Raw genomic sequence first — 24777 nt, forward strand, 5'->3', positions numbered from 1 at the left:
CTAGGTTCTCTGGGATTGTGAATTATAGGCTGGTTTTCTTTGCTTTATGTCTAAAAGCCACTTATGAGTGAGTACATATGATATTTGTCTTTCTGGGTCTGGGTTACCTTATACAATATGATGTTTTATGGATCCATCAATTTGCCTACAAATTTCAAAATGTCATTATTTTTTTCAGCTGTGTAGTACTCCACTGTGTAAATGTACCACGTTTTCCTTAACAATTCTTCAGTCGAGGGGCATTTAGGTTGTTTCCAGGTTCTTGCTATGGCAAACAATGCTGCTATGAGCATAGTTGAGCACATGTCCTTGTGGTATGATTGTTGTATGAGATCTTAGACACCTACAGGGGGGAATCTTGAAATAAATCCCCCTTGGATAAGGGGTACCACTGTGTAATAGACATTCCTAGTCCATCTCGGGGGGGAAGGTACATCCTGAACTCCCAAATGTAGAAAGCCCTCCTACCTGGCTGTCCATCCTTGCTAGCTTACCCTGCTCTCCACTGGCCTTCTCCTGCAGCTGTGTTCTCTGCAGTGTGGAGGGATGAGGCCCCTTTCTCTTATGTCTATAGCTCCCCTGACCCTATATGTCTACAGCGTTGGGTTTGTTCTTTCCTCTGTAGAGCTGGAATCAGAGGCCCTAGCAGAGACCTGATCTCCTCAGGCCCAATTCCTTCAGGCAACAGCTCCTGACCCAGAATATAATAAAAGATGAATAAGGACATAGAGAAGGTGTGGAGAGGGGGCTGGAGAGATGGCTCAGAGGTTAAGAGCACTGACTGTTCTTCCAGAGGTCCTGAGTTCAATTTCCAGCAACCACATGGTGGCTCACAGCCATCTTTAATGAGATCTGGTGCCCTCTTCTGGCATGCAAGCATACATGGAAGGAATGTTGTATACATAATAAATAAATAAAATAAAAAAAAAAAAAAAAGAGAAGGTGTGGAGAGACAATTTAAGACAGCCAATGAGAGATAAGCTCAAGAGGAGCCAGCCCCCATTCCCTTTGTAATGTTCAGTGCTTGAGACTTGAAATCCCACGGTTAGGACAGAGCATGAGTGTGTGTGCATGCGTGCGTGCGTGTGCGTGTGTGTGTGTGCCCATGCCTGCGTGCATGCTCACTCATGCTGACACCATGCCTAAGTGTTTTGAATGCAGATTCCTCCCCCACCTGCCCCACGTTCACCTGACGTGCCAGCATGGGAGTGCAAGGGTGCCATTCATGGCCCAGGGACATGCTAGTAGTGGAGCTGGCATTGGGAAATAGCGGGTCAACCCTCGGATGCCTGGTGCTGATCAACACACAGCCCTGGAGCCTCAGATGCATGGAGGGTGTAGAAAGTAAAGCTACAGAGGAGCATTTAGAACTTCTGGTCCTGGGCTTGAGGAACCCTCCTGTGGCTCTGCTCCGGTCTCTGCTAGGCCTCTGACCTAGGTGGGATCTACAGGTGGGCAGAACAGGCCACTGAATACCACTCCACCACTACCACACACTTGCTTAGACATTTGACTTTGGGAATATGCTTGGGAAGTTCTTCCTAGTATCCTCCCTTCCAGCTGCGACGACTCTTTCCCCCAAGTTTATTCTTCTTTCCCTAGCTTCTTTCCTATATTAGCCTAGGACAGAGGCAACAGCGAGCCCCTGCTAGCATTGGTGAGATGGGCTCTTTGTCTATGAGGAAGCTAACCTGGTATATAGGCACTTTCAGAGATGCCACACGATGGCCCAGGCATCCCCCAGGGTCTGCCTGCTGCGGAGGAGTTGGAGGACCTCTCTATATGCAAGACTTTGCTCACATCCCTGCAGCACATCTCCCACTGGGCTGCAACTGGGCGATGCCCTTACACAAGTGACCTCAGCACCTGTAAAGGGACAGAGTGGGTGAGTGGAAGTGAGACAGGGTTTTAGCCACTTCTGAGAAAACCCTCCCCAGGCCCCAACTCTGGAGAAGACGCCCCTCTGCATCCTACACGATCCTGGGACCCTCACCTGTACTCTTCCAGGTGTGCCTGTTTGTTTCTCAAGCTAGGGGGAGAGCCCCAAGAAAACAGCCCTGGCCACCAGGGCACCAAAGACATCCCCAATGCAGGTACCAGCCTCACTGTGTGCGGTGGTTCAGCGGTATTGGTGGGGTGAATGAAGAGATAAATAAACGAATGAGTGGAAGATTGAATACGCGGAGGGCCCGATGCCAGGAGCTACAGAGCAGAAACTGGCTCAGGCTGGAGCAGATGGACTTTCTGGAGAGACAGGGTGGGGAACGAGGGAGCTCTCTCCAGACAGGTGGTGGCACTAACCTGGCTCCACTGTGGGCAGGAGCCTGAGGTGTGGCATCCGACCCAGACGGCTGCGGTGAGGACAGAGCCGCAGTGGGGAGCCTCTTAAGCTGCCAGCCAGCCAGCCAGCTCATGGCCAGGCTTGGGTTTCATTGGAGTGAGACATCTGTTCTATAAAGCCTTTCACTCGGAGGCTTTGGCCTTTCCTATTCATTCCCCGTATTTTTTATGTTTAAAGAAGACTTCTTTTGAAAATTTCCACCCTGTTCTAAACAGGCTAAGATGAACAAAGACATGTCCCCACCCCTAGGCTGGGTTGAGCAGAGGGTTCCTGGGACTCGAGGAGATGGGTGCTTGAATCCCAGGGGTGTGCCTGACCTTTGCAGTCTCTGAAGGATGAGTAAGAACTGCATTCTGTGTTTAGAGAGACCCCAGGCTGGTAGGTCAGAAAATGCCATCTTAAGCATTTAAACACCAGGCAGGAGACTTGCACAGGTGGTCATGGGAGCACCCAGGCGATGTCTAGGGTGCACTGGAAGGGAGGACTGTGTCTCCTGTTGAATACTGTAATGGTCCAGGGAGCTGGATCTGATACCTGGGAGCCCTGGGAGGGAAATCAGGGGCTACTGATGCCCTTGGTCATGCCAGTGACTCCCAGCTGTTTATTAAGGATTATGTGCCAGGATTAGTTTAAGGTAGAAGGGATACACAGAAAAGATGAAACTGAGACACCAGAAATAAACATTGCATTTCAGCTCAGCGAGCTAACACCTAAGAAGTACTCACAAGTTACCATGGATATAGAGGAGATATATACCTGTCCCTGCCTGCAGTTTGTTGAAGACTTTTACTTCTTTTTATTTTTTAAAAGAGATTTATTTTTATTCCTGTGTATGTGTGTTTGTACCACAGATGTGTAGGTACCTGGAGAGTCCAGAAGAGGGCATCTGATCCCCTGGAGCTGGAGTTACAGGGGGTTGGAGCCCCCTGTGTGAGTGTTGGGAAGTGAACTCAGGTTCTTTGTCTTCTGAAGAATAGCAAATGCTCTTGACCACTGAGCCATCTTTCCAGATCCTCCTGGAAGACTTTTATAGTTTCAAGTTTTAAATTTTGTGTGCGTGCATGCTCATGTGTGCATGTATGTGTGTGCATTGGTGTATATATGCTCTTGGGTTACTTGTGCATGTCATGGCCAGAGGTCAATCTAGGGCATCTCCTTTAATTCCTCACCACCTTGTTTAAAATTATTTATTTATTTTATTTTGTATGCATGAATGTTTTACTACATGTATGTTTGTGTCCAAAGAGTCCAAAAGAGGAACTAAAATTGAGGATGGTAGGTAAGCTGCCACATGAGTGTTGGTATCTGAGCCCAGGTGCTTTGAAACAATACCAAGTACTTTTGACTGCTGAGCCATCTCTCCAGCCCCACCTTGTTTGTTTATGTATGTATGTATGTATGTATGTATGTATGTATGTATGTATGTATGCATGTGAGATAGGGTCTCTCATTGGACCTGGAGCTTGCTGATTTGGCTGGACTGGCTGGCTAGCAGGCCCAAGGAACCTTTGGTCTTTGCTTCTCCAGAGCTGGGGTCATAGATGCATCTGACTTTTTAATGTCAGTGCTGGGGACCCAAACCAGGTCCTCATGTTTATATGGCAAGTATTTTATCATCTGAGTCATCTTCCCAGCCCAATTTTGTGATTTTAGAGAGGATCTCCTATAGCCCAAGCTACCTCAGATTCATTCTTTAGACAAAGATGTCCTTACACTCCTAATTCTCCTGCCATTGAGTGCTGGTTTTACATGTGTGTGCCACCATGCTTGGCTCAAAAAAAAGTATTAAAAGCTAACTTTTAGATAGTTCACTGGTATGTGTTTGTCTAGCACATTCAAGACCACAGGCTGCATCCTTAGTACTACAAAATAAAAGACACTCCTCTAGCTTTTAAGTTCAATACACATTGTAGAAAAGAGTACACAGCATAGGTTGAGAGCCTGGCACATTTTTGCCAGTAGATACACTGTGTCACCAGCACTCAGAGAAACAGAACATCGCCATCTCTGTGCGAGCCCTGGACTCCCATGCCCTTTTCTGGACACCATCTACCCACAAGGGCAGCTAGGATGGTGACTTCAATGTTGGCTTTAAGCTTTACAGAAAAGGGAGTTTTGCTGAATCTGGCTTCTTTCCCTCTGCGTGTTTGTGATTCCCGCCTATGGCTGCTCGTCTTCATTTGCTCAGCCTCATGGCTGCGTGGTATTCACACAGGCAAATAAAGCACAGTTTGTCCATTCTGCTGTGGATGGTGTTGGGCACTTCCCAGTTTGGGGCTGTTATGACTATCGCTGGTGAGAGTCGTTCTGTACGGATGTTTAATGAGCACACAGATGCATGTCTGTTGGTGAGATGCCCAGGATGGGAGTTGCTGGGTCAGAGTAGACCCAGGACGAGTCTCAGGGGGTGTAGATGGAAAGTATGAGATGGGTCACTGGCTTGGCCTGAGCTACAAGACAGGGGAGTAATGGGGGTTAGCAGAGGGGGAGGACAGGAGGATCCCATGGTGAGGGCCGGTGTACACTGCCTCAGATCTGGTGGCTTAAAACAGAAGTTATCCTCTGTCAGCTCTGGAGCCAGAATCCCATCACACCTCTGCTGGGGGGTTTCTGCTTTCCTTTCTTTCTCTCTTTTTATTCTCTTCCTTCCTTCCTTTTTTTATTTTGCTTTATTTTGTTTTTTCGAGACCAGGTATCTCTGTGTAACGGTAGCTCTGGCTGTCCTGGAACTCACTTTGTAGACCAGGCTGGCCTCTAACACACAGAGATCCATTTGCCTCTGCCTCCCGAGTGCTGGATGGGATTAAAGGCATGCGCCACCACCACTGGGCTGGAGTTTTGCTTTTCTTGTGGCCACATCACTACAATGTCACCTCGTCTTTTTTATTATTATTTATTTGGCATGTGTTACCTTTGTATATCATGGACAAATATCAACAGATTTGAGCCCATCCGGAGGTTACAGGATAGATTTCTTTTCTCAAATCTGTCATTTCACTATACCTACAAAACCCGTTTTCCTAATAATATTATATTCACAGTTCCCAGGCAGCCATACAGTTGTGGTTTTGTGTGTGTGCGTGTGTGTGAGTGTGTATCCACCTCACTATCCCCATGACCCTCCTACACACCCTTAGCAAGCCCTAGGTCTGGGCATTTACTTGATGAGGAATTAGGCTCCCAGATCCAGTTTCCTCCATGAAGACCTCTCTGATGTTACCTTGGCCCACAGCTGTGAGAGTCCCCTACTGCCAGTTTTCTGAGCTCTGTCCACTGTAGATCGGCAGTGCCCTCAGACCCAGAGTTCTGAGGACCAGGAGTTGTCCTTTCTCCTTTTCATACCAGGCGCTCACACTTCCTGTGTACTCAACAAGGGATTTACGTGCCAGGACCTGAGAATAAAGACCTTGACCCCGGGTACCTTTCCATAGGGATCTGGTCCAGCTAAGGTGCTGAGCCTGTAGCGGAGCCAGCGCTTCCTTTCTTATTTCCCCTTCTTTCCCCAAACCACCCTCACCCCCCACCACCACCTCAGGTGGACCTGGCGGTTACCTGATCCAAGGACCCCTGAGGCTCCACACAGCCGGGAGCGGGGGAGGAGGGAGGGGCAGGGGTATGGAGTGAGCCCAGCCCTTTGCCTTTCCTTGGAGGAGGCTGGAAGACAGGAATGCCTTTGGCTGGGAGACCCTGGCCAGAGATCAGAAGATCAAAGGAAGAGAAGATCAGGGGCGAGGCAGGTGGCACCGCAGAGAGAAGCAGCAGCTGGTGCCTCCTAAGGGCAGGGCTGACCCAGAACGCCCTCCCCTGCCATCTCGCCATCTCTGCTCACTTTGCTGCGTTTCTTCTCTGGATGGAGGTGTTGGGGGTGGGGAGTGAATGCTCCTGAAGGGAGGAATGCTCTGGTGAGCCGAGTTAATACCCTCATGCACCTGGATTCTACCACTTAAATCCCACAACAGTTCACTCAGGAAGGACGATAATACTTTTCTTAGCCCCAGAAACCGAGGCACACAGAGGGTAAGTAACCTTGCGACCATCAAACCACTGTTCAGGGTCGGTGCCAGGCCACAAAGTGGCTCTCTGACAACAGAGTACTCCCTAATAGAAGGCCGAGAAACTAGTCCAGCTGCCGCGTGAGCTACTGGGGCTCAAGGCTGAGAAAGGCTTCTTGTTGGGTAGGAGTTTTGAACCTGGATCGTGCATCTAGTCTTTCTACATATGTGATGAACCAAATAGGTAAAGGGTAGAGGAAAAGGGTAGGCGAGAGGGGAGCCATGTATAGGGAAGGCCACGCAGGCAAGGGAACAGAACAAGAGTGGATCAGCGTGGGCCGGATGGGCAAGAGTAACGCACAGAAGGCCTCAGGGACTGGATGGAGCTCAGAGCACCCGAGCCGCCCGGCGGCAGGCGGGGCCACAGGGGCGGGGCCGTAGACCCGGTCTGCGCAGGTGGGTCTGGATGGGGTGGGGGCGGGAAGGGCACCGAGCTCCTGAAAGCTCCACAAGGTCCCGGGAAAGGAACCCCGAGATCTACGGTATGGGTGGCACCCTCCTGGATGGCCTTATATCCAGGTGCGCCTAGGCACAGCGGAACGAAACCGCATGGGCTCGCGCTGCGGCGGCTGTGTGACCTGGAGGCCGCGTGGCATTTGCCAGTCTCCATCTCCTCCCGTACTGTGGGGACAATGCTCATTCTTTTGTCCGTGAAAAAAACGGATCGAATTAAATGAGACCTAGAAGGTGCCAGCGCTGTGGGTGGGAAGAGGGGAGGGGGACCGCAGGGGCAGCTGTCACCGGGCACTCCCGTCTTATCCAGACCCAGTTTGAACACCCCAGGCTGCCCTCCCGGGAGGAAGGAGGTGTCCTTTAATGCGTGTGACACAGGCGGGGGGCTGGGCCAGCTTTCCAGGTGCAGCCAGGCCAAGCTCCCCCCAACCCCCGCCCAACCCCCACTGAGTCCCGGATTGTCACTTGCCTGCCTTGGCTTCCCCTCCCACCAGTGAAAAGGCTGGCACCCCTCTGATTCCAGATGGGGGAGACTCGATTTGTGTGAGCACAGCTAGGTGGGGACCATGGGGTGGGGTCCTTTCACCAGTCCTCTACCCAGACACACAGGGCTTGTGTCCCCCAGGAATAAAGACCTCATGATAGCCTCAGCTAAATAAACAGGACAGAGCTGTGCGGGGACTCCACCCCTCGCTGCCCTGCAACCATCCTAGTCCTTTTCACTCTGCTCAGCTCTCGTAGCCGAATCCCAGAATCCTGTGGGAGGGTGGAGGCGCAAGGATGGCCCTGGCAGTTCTTCCAGGGGGGCTGTCTGAGCCACGTGGATGTGGATTACTCTCTAAGGGGTTCCAGTATAGAAGGGCAGTTAGATTTTTACACCCATGCAAAGCACCTCAGGACAGAGACCTGATGGCCTTGTAACTGGGGCTAGAGGAGGAGCTGGCAAGTTGCAGGAAACCAAGGTTTGCAGGACCCAGTGGGTAATTCCTCAGATGCATGGCCATGAATGTTGTGGGGCTAGAAAAAGCCCCAGTGGTTAAGAGTGCTTGCTGCTCTTGCAGAGGACCTGAGTTCAGTACCCAGCCCCCCTCCCCACCACTGTGTGTCTGGTAACTGCCATGACATCCTTCCGTTGACCTCTGAGAGCACCGGAGCAAGCACCCCCTCCTGGAACACCCACCCACCCATACACTCACACACGTAAATAAAAATAAAACGTACAAAAAGGAGAAAGGAAATGGACCTTGAAGCTGGGGTGTGTGTGTGTGGCAAGGGCAGAGAATTGGGACCTGTGGTGGAACTCCCAGACTGTTTGGGGAGAGCAGCCACAGGAATGTGCCACCAGAGGCTAGGAGATGACAGCTCCTAATCAAGGACAGGATCCTGTGGCCTGACCATGTGACTTAAGCCTCGGGGACCGGACTCAAAAAGCTACAGGGATTAGTCTGAGAGGGCCCTGTGACTCTAAAGTCCCAGTCTAAGGGCTTGTCGCTTAAGCTTTAACTGTCCACTCTGTTGCCATTGTCTTCCACAGACTTGGTTCTTTAAGGTCAGGGAACACACATTGTTAGACTTTGTGGTTTCATCACTGAGCCGGGTGCCTGCATGTTGCAGCCACTTATAAATGCTTACTGAGGAGACACAGAACTGCATGGTTAAGCCACTGGACTCGCGCTTTGGGGCGGTGGGGGTAGGCAGCGATGCGTACAGGTGATGTGTGCTGGTTTACCATGCGCCAGGCCTTGCCTAAGCTCTTACTGTTGAGGATGGTGGAACAGAGACGGGTGACATAACTTACACAGAGCCATAGGGTCAGGAAGAGGTTGGTCTGTTGCAGGAGCAGTGTCATTGCTGACCCATGGAATGACGAATGATGACAAGCTGATCTAGATCTGGGGAGGAAGCAGGAGCCAAGAGGGGCAACGCACTGTGCAAACCTTGGACCTCGCTTTGCTCCTAAGGATGGTCATCTGCTAGAGAACCGCTAGGAGCAGCTCCGTCTGCCCCTCTAAGAGTCATAGCAAAGGGCCAAGGGGCGGGAGTCACACCTTGCAATTGACTTTCTGTGTTACTTCTGTCTGGAACCTGAGGCTCTGTAAATGGCCCTAGCTTAGCAGCCTCATGCAGCAGTGTTGGGATGGCTCAGCTGGGATGGGCCTGGCTCCTCCCAAAGAGGTTACCCCATGGCACTGAGGGTTAGGAGCGGCTACAATGTGCTCTTTACTCTTCTCAGGTGCCCAGTCCCCCAGACTGCTGTTGCTGCAACGTGATATTTCTTTCTGTGTACTGCCACGTACCCGAGGCTGTTCTAGAACTCACTCTGTAGTTCAGGCTAACATCAAATTCCCAGTTCTTTTACTTCCAACTCTCAAGTGCTAGAATTATAGGAGTGCCCTACCATGTCTGCCAGAAAAACAAAACAAAACAAAACAAACACCCTTTCTATAAGAAAAAAAGGGGATGCTGGCTGTGGTGGTGCAATTTTGTGAGGAGAATCCTCTTCAGGTCTTTTCTCTCTTAGGCTTCCTGTCTGTGCCTCCAGACTTTGAGAAGACCCACAAAGGTGCTGGTGATGTGACATTCTCCAAGTTCCATGGTCTTTTAACCACAGTCACGAAGTTGTGTGTGCGTGCATGAGTGCACGTGTTTCTATCTTACCTGGAGTTTAGTAATGTCCCCTCCCCTTGCCTTTATCCTGGCCCCACCTTAATTAATTGGGCCACCCGCTGATGCTTTGAGCTTCCAGCTTCTCCCTGGTACAATCTGACTTGCACAAATGTCTCCTTTTCTTGGCAGCCTCCTGGGGTCCTCTTCACAAAAACTCCAAGTCCCTGCAAACCCTTCAGCCTCTCCCTTCTTCTGCTCCACGCCCCCTCTGGGTTCCCCCTTCAACAACCCTCCTGCCACTTTTAGGCATACTGGGAGACATTCTGTCATCAAAGAGGGAGCCAAGAAATGGTAAAGCCAAGCAAATAGGTTTTTTTTTTTTCAATTTAAAGCATAGCATTGTTCTCACGTAGGAGCTTGTGCAAAGCCCAAGAGAACAGACTGTGCTGTTATGTGGATAGAGACGCACTTTCCCAAGGGAAGCAACATCTGTGTTGGAAATTTCTGAAAACTGCAAAATTCCAAGAGAATTTTGTGTCATCAAATGTGTTTGGGATTTCAAAGAAGATAGTGTCCATGTCCTCTCCAGTAGAAGGTGTCATCTCAGGAAGTAGACTACACGCAGGAGGCCACAATGAAAAGCCGGAGGTCTTTCTGGGTTTAGACCTCTTTGGGGTGCTGTAGTAACCTGCAGGTTCCTCTCCAGATCTGTTTTTGCCGAGCAAATGGAGGTAGTGTCGGCAAGGTATCTGCCACAGAGGGGGCTCTGCAGACGCATGAAGGGCTGTTTTTAGTCTTAATTTATTGTGTTCATTATTCATTTATTCTGGTGCTGCAGATGGATCCCAAGTCCTTTAGCATCTTAGGCGGGTGCGCTACCCAGCCTTATATGCTGGTGCCCACCTCTAATCTAAGCACACCAGAGACCAAAGCAGGAAGATGGCAAGCTCAAGACCAGTATGGCCACTTGCCAAAACCCTATTCTCCAGAAAAAGTATGTAATAAGATGTGTCACTGTGTATTTATAACTATAATTCAGTTAAATAACTATGATATTAATAAGGGTGTATTCACTAAGCACTGTTTCATATCGTTAACACTGATAGCTTCCTATCACAACTCTTGTCAGGTGAGTATTAATACTATTGCTATCCCATTTTATAGGCGAGAGAATGGAAGCTTAGAGATAGAAAGCGGCAGGGTCACACACTCAGTGTGCCCAGGCAAGGCTGAAGGCAGCTGTGAGGTTTAGTACATGCTCACTGAGTGACTGGGCATGAAGAACCACAGGGGCACCATCGCCAAGCTCTGCCTCTAAAGAGGTAACTAACTATGGGACAAAGTCATGGCAGGGGATGGGTTCTCACCACGCTAAGGGCCCTTTTCCCAAGGGCAAAGTCTGCTTCTCTTTCTCTCGTTCTGTCTGTCTGTCTGTCTGTCTGTCTGTCTGTCTGTCTCTCTCTCTCTCTCTCTCACACACACACACACATACACACTCACACACACACACTCACACACACACACACACACACACACACACACACACACCATGGCTGAGGAGGAGAGGCTATGTTAATTAGTTTGACTGTGGTAGTTATTGCACAGTGCAAATGTGTACCAAATCAGCAAGTTGCATACCTTAAATATATACAATAAAAATAATCCAGCATAGCTAACAGTAGAGACAGCCGGAGTCCTTAGCCCAGGAGGTAGAACAATGACTCTGTATCGCCAGCCTCTTCTCCAGGGTGGGGTGTCCTTTCACCTACACCCCAGCAGAATCCTCCCGTAGAGGAAACTCAAACAGACCAGTTTCCATGCATCCATGGGTCTCAGCCAGATCCTAGAGGAGCGTCTCCAGGTGCCCACCCCTCCAGCGTGGTTCTGCTGCTCTGGGCCCCTCAGTTTCTAGCGTCCTCCCTCTTATCAAACCTGTTCCCTGTCTCCATGGTGACACCGCTTCACCCAGCTTCCTTGGTGGTCTGGTTGCCTCACAGGGTAAAACTCTGAGAACATTTTCCTAATGTGCAGCCAGAAGCTTCCACTTCCGGTGCTCAGGGCTACCCCTCTCATAGGGACACACCCTTCACTTCAGCAGTCTCTCCCGTAAATACCCTCCCCAGCCCTCCAGCCACACCATGCTGTGTCCAGCTGAGAGGACACATGGCCCCTCTGGGTATCCCAAGGCCTACTGGGAAGAAAGTTTCAGAGTGAGACTGTTAGCTGCTCTCCACACCCTCTTGGCTGTCAGTGACAGCAGTTGTTGGCTAAGCACAAAGTGAAAATTTGGTGTCTAAAAATTAAGAATTTCAGAATGACAATAGCAGGTAATTAAGCCTGGGTTTTCCAGAGTATGGGGTCCTATGCAACTGAATAGGCCCTATGCCCTGAACAGAGCCCTGGAGAGCTGTGCGTATGAGTGTGTGTGTTGTAATATATTTGATATAATGTATGTGTGTTGTGTGTGCGACATTGTGTATGATATGTATTTGTGTGTATGGTTTATGTATGCGTTTTGTGTATGGTATGGTGTCTATATTATATATGTGCATGCGGTGTAGTATGTAATGATATAGTTTGTGTCATATGTGGAGTATGTAATATTTGGCATATGTGTATAGTGTGTAGTGTGTGCAGTGTATAGTGTGTGGTGTGTATAGTATAATACGTGCTGTGTGTAATATAGTGTATGTGGTATATGGTATGTACAAGGTAGTATGTGTGCTATATGTAGTATATGGTATGTGTAATGTAGTGTGCATGGTGTGTGTAATGTAGGGTGTGTGGTGTGGGGTGTGTAGCGGTGTTCATGGGTGTGGAGTGGTGTTCATGGGTGTGGCATAGTGTACATGTGATGTATGGTGTTTATACTGTGTGATGTGTGTTCATAGGATGATGCTCATAGGTGATCATGTTCACAGTGGTACAGCAGCACTTGTGTTTGGGTTTGGGTATCCAGTTCAGCTTCAAATTAGCTAGATCCCAAAACGGAATCACTGGACACCAGGTCTACATGGTCAGGAGACAGACCGAAGGGTGAGCAGAGGCAGGAGAAAGAGTCAGGCTTGTCCAAGGTCACAGGGCCAAAGAAAGTCTTTCCATCGAGGGAAAGACCTGGGGAAACTGCTTTCTTCTCAGAAAGGGCCTCTGCCTTCCTGATAGGCAGAGATCCCGGGATACTTTGTAACCTTTGAATAACCATAGCTCCAACATGCAAACTGCTGAGTGGAAGAAGTACCTGCCTGTGGGTCACGTGGATGTCCAGGACTCTGAAAGACAACATAGAAAGACACATTCAGACACTCACATATCTCAGAAGCATATGGACATGCCAACACAGCCACAACCAAACCTCCAGCACCCAAGTGTCCAGGCGTCCTCCAATTTCCCACAAGTCCAGACATGATGGAAATGTCAGAGCTGTGTCCTCTGGGTGGCACAGTTGGTCCCCTAGGACAGCCATGGGTCAGAGCTACAGACTTGACAGGACAGCCTCTGTGCTGGGAGTGTCTGCCTGTCATCCCCTTTATTCCCCGAAGGATCTGGAACTATCCTTTTGCACCGTGGTGTCAGCGTGGAGGATGTGGCCTTTGGATTCTCTGCTTGGCCTCCCTTCTCCAATCCTTGCGTTCCTTGGCCTTCCCCTTCTGGCACAGCCTCGCCCCTCTCCCTCTTGTGAGAGCAGGGCTGAAAGGGGCTCCCCCACCAGACATCATTTGAAATCCACCCTCCAGCCCCACCCGGCCCCTCTACAGCAGCTGGGCTGGGTGCTTGTCTGGGGCAGGATGTGGGGAGGTGAGGGTGGAGGTGGGTGCAGCCCCCTCCTCTCCAGGGAAGAACAATGAAGCCGCTGGCCTTGGTGGTGAGGTGGAGGGAGTGGTTGGGGGGCATGGAGCTGCATCAGAGCCTCTGAGTGCGGCCCCTGGGGGGACAGCTGAGTGATGAGGCCTGAGTCACATGCCCTGTGTGCTCCTTGAACTCCCGCTCCCCTGCCTGTCAGGACACATCCAGAAATGCACAGGGTAAATATTTAGAGGTAATCGTGGGTTTTTTTTTTTTTTTTTTTTTTTTTTTTTTGTGGCATCTTGCACCTCCTCCTTACTGAGGATGAGCCAGGCCTGGGATTCGAGAGAGAGGAATCCAGGTAGACTCAAGACTGTAGCCCGGGCCTCTGTGAACATTGCCTCTGTGGCGTCATGCTGGTTGAACCCAGGCTGACATCTGCCAAGCAGCCCTCTCCGTTTCTGCGGGCCCTGTCTTCACTGTGACCGGCATGCCAGCTGCAGGCTCAGCTGAGCCGGTTCTAGCCCCACAAGGCGGCAGATGGCCCCTCCATTTCCACAAGAGAGTGGGGAGGGAGAACAGACAAGAGCAGCCCTTGCTGTGCATGCCAGTTTTCTTGCCTTTACCCTGCGTGGAATGTCCTCCTTCCTTGGAAGACATGGAGTCAGCGCCCGAACTTTATCAAAGATAAAACATTTGAGACTAAACAGTCTTTTTATAGCCTAGAGCTGGGCTTTCTGGACACATGTTCCCCACCATTCCCAGCCTGCCTCTCTGAGCAGGAAATCAAACATGTTTCTGGTCCCACGGAAGCAGGAAGGTTTGAGGGTGACTCCTGGGCATGGGGGAAAGCTGCAGGAAGACCTGTCTGTGCTGCTCTGTGATGTGGCCCCACCTGTGCAGCCCCGGGGAACCGCACAGAAGCAAGAATCAGCTGCTAGGGATTTGGGACAGGATGGAGCCTAAATATGCCAGGTGTGTGCCTGCAACCTCAGACACTGCTGCTCACTCGGGCACGCACGTAAGAAACTGTTAACGTTGGGCAGCACCCACAAACCCAGCCATCGGCTCTCCACTGACAGGTCTGTAGAGATGAGGTTCTTGCATATACGATACCAAGAGGAGGTGGAGGGAGAAGGGGAAATAGCTATTAAGTTTGTACTATTTACCCGGCAGTCTGTAAACATTAACACACTTAATGCTTACAAAGACCTTACTTATTTATTTATTTTTTTTAATGGATGAGGAAATGGAGGATTGTAGTGGTCAAGATTGGTACCTAGAGGAGACATTTGATTTGGGGCTCTCTGCCTCCACTTAATTCCCTTTTATTTATTTTTTAATTTTTTGAATTTTAAAAAGTTTAACTTTTTAAATTTTGTGGGCATTGGGAGGTGGGGGGTGTCTGGAGATCATAGAATCAAGCTTGGGAGTTGGTTCTCTCCTTCCACCATGTGGATTCCAGGGAATGAGTTTGGGTTGTCAGCCTTGGCAGCAGGTCCCCTTACCCACAGAGACAGGTAGCTGGCCCCTTTTAGTTTTCCTGAATGGAAAATAGCAGCTCTCTCGGGATTATGGTAAGGATTAATGGGATTATTTGGATAAAGGCTAGTCAGTGCCTGGTATTAAACTGGGTCTTCAGTAATGTTGATGTAATCACAGTGATGGTTTTGTTGGGGGGGGGGGGCACCTTAGGGAATAGTAACACAAGTTCTTCTGGATAATAAAGGCAATTTAGGATGATTTAGAGGGTGAATGCACATAGAGACCAGCTCTGCACATCCAGCTACTCAGGTACCTGGGCATCTTCTGGGAAGTGCCAAGAGGTCTAGGGAAGCAGAGCCAGGAGGGAGGAGGCGGGTAGAGACCTCAGCAGGCAGTGAAGCCCACCACTACTGAACAGGACAACACACATGGCTAGGGAAGAATCTGGGTCCAGGAATCTTAGAGTCTGCAGCATGGGTAGAGACCCTGAGTCTAAGAATGAAGACTTTGTTTACGCTAGGGACCCCGCCTTCCAGATCTGAAATTCTATGATCCTTTTTTAACACCCCCCCCCCGCTCCTCCCTTAACAAGGAGTTGGGTTTACGGGCTAACCATAGCTAGTCCCTGGAGAACCTGCCAAAGGAAGCAAGAAAGTTGGGAGTTGGGGGGGGGGGCAGTGAGAAGAGACCAGAAACTGACTATTTCTTTGCTCCTGGAGTTGCATGTGGCTGCTGTTGTCAGACAACCTATGGGGTCAGGATGGCATGGAGGGAAGGTGGAGGAACAGAGGGAAGCCCTGGGGTCCCCCAAACAGGCCTGGAGCTGAACATCACAGCTGGTACAGGCGATACTCAGTCTCCTTCCCATTTTCTCTCCACTCAGAGACCTCAGTATGAACAACCTCACGGAGCTTCAGCCCGGTCTCTTCCGCCACCTGCGCTTCCTGGAGGAGTTGTGAGTTGATGGTTGGGTGGGAGTGGGATGTGGGTGGGGTGGAGGGTGCGTGGGTGGAGGAAATCTATGGTCAGCAGTTGTAGGACCAGGGCTCCCCAGGGCAAGGAGAAGCTCAAGGGAGAAAGTGGAGCTTGCAGAATAGGTAGTTAGTTAAGACCGCTACGTGGGGGACTCCCAAGAGGACCTGTGTCAAGCCATGTGGCACCAGAGTCTGATTCAAAGCTCTCTGGAGTTCTTTCTCCTGCACTATTCCCATCCCCCAAAGACTGGGTCTCACTGTATAGCTCAGGGTGGCCTGAATTTCACTACTGTAGCTCAGACTGGTCTTGAACTTGCCATTATCCCGCCTTAGGCTCCTGAGGGCTGAATTTCCTGCCTTAGGCTCCTATGGGCATGAGTCACCATACCCAGCATAGCTTTTCCCTCTTTTAATATTTTTTTTCAATATTATGTGTATGGGTTCATGTATGTCTTGTGTACCACATGCATGCCTGTTGCCCAGGAGACAGAAAAAGACATCAGATCCCTTAAAACTGAAGTTACAGATGGTTGTGTGAGCTGCCATGTGGGTGCTGGGAAGACCAGGCAGTGTTCTTAACTACTGAACCATCTCTTCGGGCTCTAGCTTTCACTCATGACCCTACATTTCCCAGGAAATCATCCCTAATACCAAGCTGTCTCCGCGGGAGGCAATGCTCCGGGTGGATGGGGCAAGGGGTAGGCAGGCAAGCCAGTTTTTCAAGGCAACAGAGGCCATGCTGAGGTGGCTGCGGCACAGCTTGGAAGAGATGCAAAGGAGAGCCAAGGCCGTTTGGTGAGGGAGACTTTTCCTCTCCCACTCTGAGAAGGGGCTGGACCTGTGCTAAAGGCTCTACCTAAAGGAGCAATCTGCCACCTAGGCCCATTTATAGAACCCAAGTGTGCAGACCCAAGTGTCTCCTTTTAAAGCAACAAATATCAAATAAAAAGACTAGAGGCAGAGTCCCCCTCAGCAATGGAGACACTGGGCCTTGGGGACACCAGCTGTTACGGAGCTACTTCCTCATGGTCCTCACAGTGGGTTAACACTTTTAACACTGGCTTCTAAAGTGGGGGTGGTGATACCTGCCTCCAGTTCTAGCACAGGGGAGGCTGAGACAGAGGATTGTGAATACTGGGTTATCCTGGACTACCTAGTGAGGCTCTGTCTAAAAACAACAACAAAAACCCAGACAACAAAAAAACACGCACACAAACCAAACCACAGTTTCCTTATTTGAAATCTGAGGGTTAATACAGGTTGAGCATTCTCAATCCAAAAATCTGAAATCTGGAATTTTTTTTTTTTTTTGAGACAGGGTCTCATTATGTTGCCCAGGCTAGACTAGAATCCTAAATGTAGCCAAGGCTGGCTTTGAATTCATAATCTTCCTGCCTCAGTACTTGGATTACAGGTATGTACTACCATACCTAAATTTAAAATCTGAAACTTTTTCTGCACTCATAGGTCACCACAGTGGGCAGTTCTGCATCTGACCTCATGTCACATGTTTGAATCAAATGCACAGCACTGAAATTATTGTAGGAGTCAAGGATTTCAGTTTAGTGTTGGGGTAATACCATGTTTGAGGTACCGGCCTTCATCTTCAGCATCCTGCCCCCTCCAAACAAGACAATATTGCATAAAACTACCTTCAGGCTCCATGTTCATAAAACAATCACATTTTGGTTTAGTTGGTGAGATGCTCAGGGAGTAAAGGCACTTACTACCAAGCCAGACAACCTAAGTTGGGTCCGCAGAGACCACATGGAGGACGGAAAGAACCTTAGGTTGTCATTTGACTAGCGCATGTGGGTCACGACACACACCCACCCACAAACACACACACACCAAATAAATAAATGTAAAATCAAGTGAGTTTCTGTTTAAACTTGGACTCATACCCTAGACAGCTCATTATCTAGATGCAAATATTTGGAAATCTAAAAGACTCTCAACGCCAAACACGCCTGACTCCGAGCATTTCAAACGGGGATACTCACTGTACCCTGCACTTCCCAGGATTAGCTGTGACATTGGAGCCCATGTCTGTGAGGTGTACAGTGAACCGCAGAGCACTGCCACCATTCTCCTGTACGCTTGGCTCACCCCCTTCGCAGGTTACCTGGCAACACCACTGACCTCTGTCTTTGGTTCCAGGAGGCTCTCTGGGAACCATCTCTCCCACATCCCGGGACAGGCGTTCTCCGGCCTCCACAGCCTGAAGATTCTGTAAGTAGAGGCTAACCCCTTTCACGTCAATGCATAGCACTGAGGATGGTGTTCCCCGGGGTTTCACTGCTCTCGAGTCTGGCTTTGCTCCTCATTTCCTTGCCTCCACTTTTCATTCCACTCGTTATTTCCATTTCTTTGCTTCCCTCATCTGATTTGTAAACAAGATTAAGAGGAGCCCCAAGTGCCTGGCAGGCCTTCGGGGAGGAGGCGTCTTTGTTTATGAATGGTGATCACGGTAGGGCTCAGTTGAGGTTTGTTTTATCTTTTACATTTATCATTTATTTATGTGTGTGTGTGTGTGTGTGTGTGGTGTCACATGAATGTGGAGGCCCCAGGACAACTTTGGAGTTGGTTCTCTCCTTCTACCATGTGGGTCCCAAGGACAGAACTCAGCCATCAGGCCTGACAGCATAGTGTACTCACTGAGCCACCTCTCTGGTCCTTTGCTTCATTTTTTGAGGGCTGGGGAAATAGTTCAGTTGGTCAAGTGTTTGCTTAACGTCAATGAGGTTCTGGGTCAGGTCTCCAGCACTGTAGAAATCAGGCGTGATAGTGCATGCCTGTAATCCCAGAACTCAGGGTGAGCAGGAAGTCCAGAGGACCAGGCTGCTCTGTCGTTGAAGTGCTTGCCACGTAAGCATGCAGACCTGAGTTGAAGCCCTAGAACCCACTTAAAAAGCCAACTGTGATGGCTTGTGCTTATAATTCCAGCATTCAGGAGGCTGAGACAGGAGGACAGTCCCCTACCTCTCTGAGGTTCAGTCGCTAGTTCACTTAACTTCATTGGCGAACCCCAGGTCCCAGTGTCTCAAAAAAAACCAAACCAAACCAAACCAAACAAACAAAAAACAAAAGAAGAAAGAAAGAAAAAAGCAAGGTGGTGGTTCCTGAAGAATGGCATCCGCCGTCTTTGATCTCTGTGTGCACACAAAGTCACACACATATGTGTATCTGCTCAGCCATGAACAGCTTGAACAGGCGCATGCAGGTTCAAGGCCATTCTCAGCTATACAGTTTAAAAACTTTACTTTTAAACCCAGTACTTTTTAAGCTCGGTTCAGTTTTGTTTTGTTTTAGTTAGTATCCAGGATGATGGGCCTTAGTTGTGCTTTTCTGTGTTAAAAGCATGTCAACGTCCCGACTAAGGTGCTGCCTTGTGACACTCTCAGGTGGGAAAGCAGGGTACACTATGAGGCTTTCGTCTATACATGCCATACTTGGCTCATGTCTCCTTCCCCACTACTCTTCCCATCCTTCAGTTTTTGATTGACTTAATTTTGTTCTGGTTTTTGTTCGGTGTTTTTTTTGGGACAGGATCTTTCTATGTAGACCTGCTGACCTGCAACTCAGCAACTTGATATGTAGACCAGGAAGTCTCAAATTTGCAGTGATTCCCTCTGCCTCTGCCTCCTGAGTGTTAGGCTTACAAGTGTGAGCTACCACGTCTACCACGTCTGGCTTTCCTTCTTTCTTTTCTTCTCTTTCTTTTTCTTTCTTTCTTTCTTTCTTTCTTTCTTTCTTTCTTTCTTTCTTTCTTTCTTTCTTTCTTTCTTTCTTTCTTTCTTTCTTGAGAGGTTTTGCTCAGCTCAGGATGGCCCTTCCTGTTTGGTATTTTGAAGTGCTGGGATTACATGCCTTTTCTTCTTCCATGTTTTTCCTTAGCCTCTGTGCGTGCAGCTCTAAGCTCCCACAGTCACTGTGAAGGAATGTCCTTCAAGTCAGGCTGCCTCCTCTAGCCCCTTCATACCTTCTCCGGAGCAAAAGGAGCACAAAGTTGGGAGAGGACCTGGCGTTCTCTCACTCAGTTCTTATTGCTAGTGAGCTGTCAGCCCACAGTAGAGAAGGAAACTCTCTCCTCCCACCCCAACCCACGGTGCAGCTTGGCCTAGCTAAGTCCATCTTTCCACGGGGCGGGGTAAAGGTGGGAGGAGATGGGAAGAAGTGGATACAGAGCTGAAGGCAGATGGAAACCCCAGAGAGGGCACAGCATCCCAGGGATCAGTGTGGGAAGATGTGCATTGGAAGGGCTGATCCTAAAGCGACAGAATCGCTTCTGGGGCTTCTCCAGGGCGGAGCGCTGCTTTCCAGTTCTGTCATTTGGCTCCAACTCTACTTGCAGCTCCTTGCGCAGTCGCACAGCTCTCTGGCTTCACAAAAGCATCCTGCACAGGGGAGAAGCCCTGAACATCAGTTCTGGGCCCGGGTTCGGTATGGTACCCACCCAAAGGCAGATCTCTTTCTTGTTTTGTGGCTTATGGACTGACAATGGTCCTTCCTCTGGAGCTCCCTGCTTCCGGATGGTCATCAGTCTGTATCTGATCACTTTCTGTGTCTGGTACCCCCAGCTCCGCTCTCTGTCTGTCGCTAAATCTCTGACTCCAGGACTCCAAGGCCTCTGCATATTTTTTCTTCGCTCTGCCTTACTATGGCTCCCCAATATCCTTGTTCCCCCCATCCCCGTCTGCTCTATCTGCCTCTCTGTCAACAGCTTCTCAGTTCTTCCTGCTCCTCTGTCTCACTCCCTATAGTTGCCCAGGGTGCACGGGGCGGGGGTGGGTGGGAGTGGGGGAGGAGGCATCTCGAACCCACAGCGCCGAGCAGCGCAGGCGGCCTGCTTGGTGGCATATCTGTGCCCAGTGGCAGGTTCAGACCTGCAGTCGGATTAGAGAGCAGGGTTCTGTTTGCTGGGTCTTCAGAAGATGTGAGGCTCACGTCCCCGTTCCTAAGGCTCTGGCTTAGAGATGAGCCTCCTCTTTCTTCTCTGCCTGCATTAGGCAATAAATCAAAGCCTGGAAGAAACCGCAGCCTGCCCGCCCCCTTTCAACCAGTGGCGCCTGGGCCCAGTGAGCAGGTTGGCCAAAAGCTGAGGGTGGGAGCCAGGACAGCCATGCTGATCACCCCCACTCTGCCAGTGACCCCCATTTTGCTCCGTCTTTGAAGACCGCCTATCCCTAAAGCCTTGTGTGCTTGCAGAATTCCTTGTTCAGGGATAGTGGGGGACCCCACCCTTCTGCCTCAGAGTTTTAGAGCAGGAGAGTCCATGTGTGTCCTGGGTACAAAGTCCTTCCCGACATCCAGTGTCACTGTCACTGGTTGCAGGTCCTTGTCTCTCACACCTATTAGAAAACTAGAGCAGCAGAGCCCACCCTGCCCTCAGCGTAAGAGCTTCTCTCTGTATAAGGAGACTGTGGCTTTAAGAACTTCTCTCTGTTTAAGGAGACCCTTCCCAAGGCTGTGGCTTCTGTTCTGTGAGGCCTGGAATGTTCTGTTCTGTGAGGGAGCAGTGGAATGTAAGGGATCCCTCCCCCTTCCTAGAGTCCTCCCAGGCGACCTCCTCTCCTCTGAGGGTTCCCCAAGTCCTCAAGCTTAGAGTTTAGCGCAGGCCTGATCAAGAGTGCTAGGCTGTGCAGGAAAGTCTAAGCTTGCATCAGTCTGTGGGGCCCAGACGCTAAATTCACAGAGCAACTATACTCCTGCTGCCCCAGACAGGGACCTCTGAATGTTATGCCCGCTGTGCCTTTGCCAGGCATAGAACAGCTGTGGGCAGAGCTCCTGGATCCTGGTCCCAGCTCAAGGGGTTATGTGTATGTGTCGGGTTTCCCTACACTACCTTCCCTCAAAAGCGGTAGTCTTAGAAAACGAGCGTGGTCTAGACTTGGCCCTGCCCATCCTCTGCAGACCATAGGACCAGCAGCTGCCCTGTTTCAGGTCGATGTGGCTCCATCTAGAACAAAACAACTGAGCCTTAACCCACCTCACATCAGGCCCAGATCTGAGTAACAGGAGAGGAGGAGGCTCAGGGGCTTGTCTCTGCTCTATGCCTTTAGGAACCTGGACAGGAGGTTTTCTCAGGAGGCTCTGCTCCTGGAGAGAGCTCAGAGTTTGTGACTGAAAATTCTTAGCCAGTGTCCTCCTAGTAAAGACTCAGGTTCTAGAAGCTGTTCTCTGCTTCTGATCTTTGCCTATTCATCTAAAGCCTGCTGGAGGCAGAGAGGAGCACAGAGGAGTTAGATCTCAGGCCCAGCCCAAGGAAACCCAGTGTGGCATCGATTGCGGCCCTCTCCTCACCGCGCGGACTGTCTCGGGGGAAAGTCCTCTCCCGCTGCACTTGGTAAATTGAATGGAGCTGACCTGAGATGGACTTGCGATACTTAGGGGTGCTGAGCTCTCCAGCCTGACTTTTGAGAAGGCTGCAAGGAACCCTGGGAGATCCCCTAAGTTGATCTTCAGCAAAAGGTCAACCCCCCAAAGGACTGAATGCCAGGAAGTGGGGCTCCTCCGCAGCAGAGAGACTTGAGGCCAGATTCAAGGCTTCACCATAAGGTGGGCAGCAAGGAAAATGTTTAGATTTCTACTCTCTAAGAAGTTTTCTTCATTTTAAAGTGAGGAAGTTGGATGAATTCTTCAGTATTGTTAGTTGCAGAACTGAAATCATCCAAACCCCAAACATTGGCCAGTGGTAATGATGCTGAGATATAGGGTCATGGAGTTCAAAGCCAGGTTGGGCTTTATATAAAGACTAGCTTTAAAGAACCAAGCCCTGGGGCTGGAGCGATGGATCAGTGGTTAAGAACACATGCTGCTCTTGCAGAGGACCGAGGCTCAGTTTCCTGCATGCACATGGCACCCTAATAGCTCCAGTTTCAGCAGTTCCAGCATCCTCTCTCGGCCTCCTCAGGTACCAGGCATGCATGTACACGCATACACGATTAATAAAAGCTTGGAGACAGAAATCGGGGTTCAACCTGAAGGTCGGAAAAGCAAAGCAGCCAGCCACTGGCTCTCACCTCTTCATCAGTCTGAAATGGCAATCTTGCCTCCAGGAATCTCAGAATGAGACTGTGTCTGTGAGCTGTCTCCTCCCATTTCATATTCCTCTCTAGGACTGGGATTAAAGGTGTGTGCCACTACTGCCTGGTTTCTCTGGCAAGCTAGTGTGGAAAAGTGTGTGTTATTGCTGCCTGGTCTGTAAGGCTGGCCAGTGTGGCTGTTTTAGTTACTTCTCTGATCCTCAGGCAAGCTTCATTTATTAAAATATAAGTGAAATGCCGCTACAGAAAACACTCATAGACATTTAAAATAATCAGTATCCGAGTACTTGCCTAGTCCTGGATTCTATTCCCGCGTGGGGAAGAACAAAACAAAACCTCACCTTATCCAGAAACATGAATACATAAAACTGAAGAGGGAGGACTTTTCTACAGGATGCAGAGGGTGGGTGAGCTCCAGCCCGTGCCTTGCTCATCGGCACGGTGGCACCCAGTGGCACCAGGTTCACAGGAAGAGCCTTTTGGAGAATTCTGGTGGGGGGGCAGTGTTGACTCTCTGCTACTTGGCCCCCTGGGTCTCTGAAATTCATGGTTTCTGTTCCCAGATGCTTCTCTGGCAAGAGAGAGATTTTGAGCATGCTTTTTGTACATAAGTTGGGGGAGGGTTGCTGAGGACCAGACTTCCACGGGACACCTGTTTGCGCATTGGACTCAACCTGGAGCTTGAAAATGAATGAAGCCATGTCTTTTACAGCAAGCAGCCCCAGAGGCTCAAACGGATTGTCCTGTGACATGAGCATTTCCCAGGTGATTCTAATGTACATGTAGGGCGGAGAGCAAAGGGTTAAATCCACTTTGCCTCATCAGACACAACAATGGCTAGAAAGAGGGCACCAAGGCACCGGCCTGGAGTGGGACTTGGAGCCTGGTCCTCATGTTGCCCTCAATGTGATTTGTAACTCTGGGGAAATCGCCTCCCTTCTCTCAGCCTCCATTGCCTCACCCTGGAGAATAAAGGGTTGCTCCCTCCTGGCAGTCTTTCTGCCCCTTCTGACCCAGCTGTGCTTCCATGCAGTAGTGTTGGGAAAGGAGGACAGCAAGGGAAGCGGGTCAGGCCCAACACCCGTGACCATGCTACACTCCACTTTGCTGGGTATTGATTCATGGAAGAAAGCCAGGCTGTCTGGCTCAGCTTGAGTTGTTGGGAAAGACACTGAGCCCCCGACACTGGAAGGAAGGAGAGTTCAGAGTAGTCACAGAGGTGCTGCAGACTGTGCTGGGGAGGCACAACATGGAGACTCCAAAGATCTTTCTAGGGCCAGTGAGATGGCCCAGTGAGTAAAGGTACCCGCCACCTCCAGGATCCGCATCCGGAGGGAAAGAGCCAACTCCTGGGAGTTTTCTTCTGACCTCTGTATGTACACACACAGACACACAGACACCCACCCACACAGACACACACAGAGACACACACACATACACACACAGACACACACATACACACACACAGACACAGACACACACACACATATACACACACAGACACAGACACACCCACAGACACATGCACACACATATACACACACACAGACACACACACATACACACAGACACAGACACACACACATATACACACACAGACACAGACACACCCACAGACACATACACACACATATACACACACACAGACACCCCCCCACACAGACACACCCACAGACACACGTACACACATATATACACACACAGACACACACAGACACACACACAGACACACACAGACACACACACACATACACACACAGACACAGACACATACACACAGACACCACACTCACACCACACAAATACAAAAAGATCTTTCTAGATCTCATTGTCTAGGACTCAGCAGAAAGAAAGGTATGAGCAGGAGGTGACATCAGTGCAGATGCATTGGGGGTGACGTCAGTGCAGATGCATTGGGGGTGCACCTTGGAGGTGCAGCTCACCTGTGCAGTGACAAGATACAGCTTTGGAGACCTCGGAGAGGGTATGAGCAACTGTGACCACTGCTTAGTCAACCATAGTTTCTCATGTATCCG

The 24777-nt window shown here is 50.0% G+C and overlaps 1 protein-coding gene across 1 annotated transcript in view; it reads left to right on the forward strand.

Moving 5' to 3' along the window:
* Lgr6 (leucine rich repeat containing G protein-coupled receptor 6) overlaps positions 1 to 24777 on the forward strand; it is a 117890-nt gene that overhangs the window by 13287 nt on the left and 79826 nt on the right. The window contains exons 2-3 of the mRNA XM_038349768.1: positions 15605 to 15676; positions 17856 to 17927. Coding sequence (XP_038205696.1) covers positions 15605 to 15676; positions 17856 to 17927 — 144 coding nt within the window. The remainder of the gene's footprint in view (positions 1 to 15604; positions 15677 to 17855; positions 17928 to 24777) is intronic.

The sequence above is a fragment of the Arvicola amphibius genome, chromosome 12 (genome assembly GCF_903992535.2).
Source record: "Arvicola amphibius chromosome 12, mArvAmp1.2, whole genome shotgun sequence".
NCBI lineage: Eukaryota > Metazoa > Chordata > Mammalia > Rodentia > Cricetidae > Arvicola > Arvicola amphibius.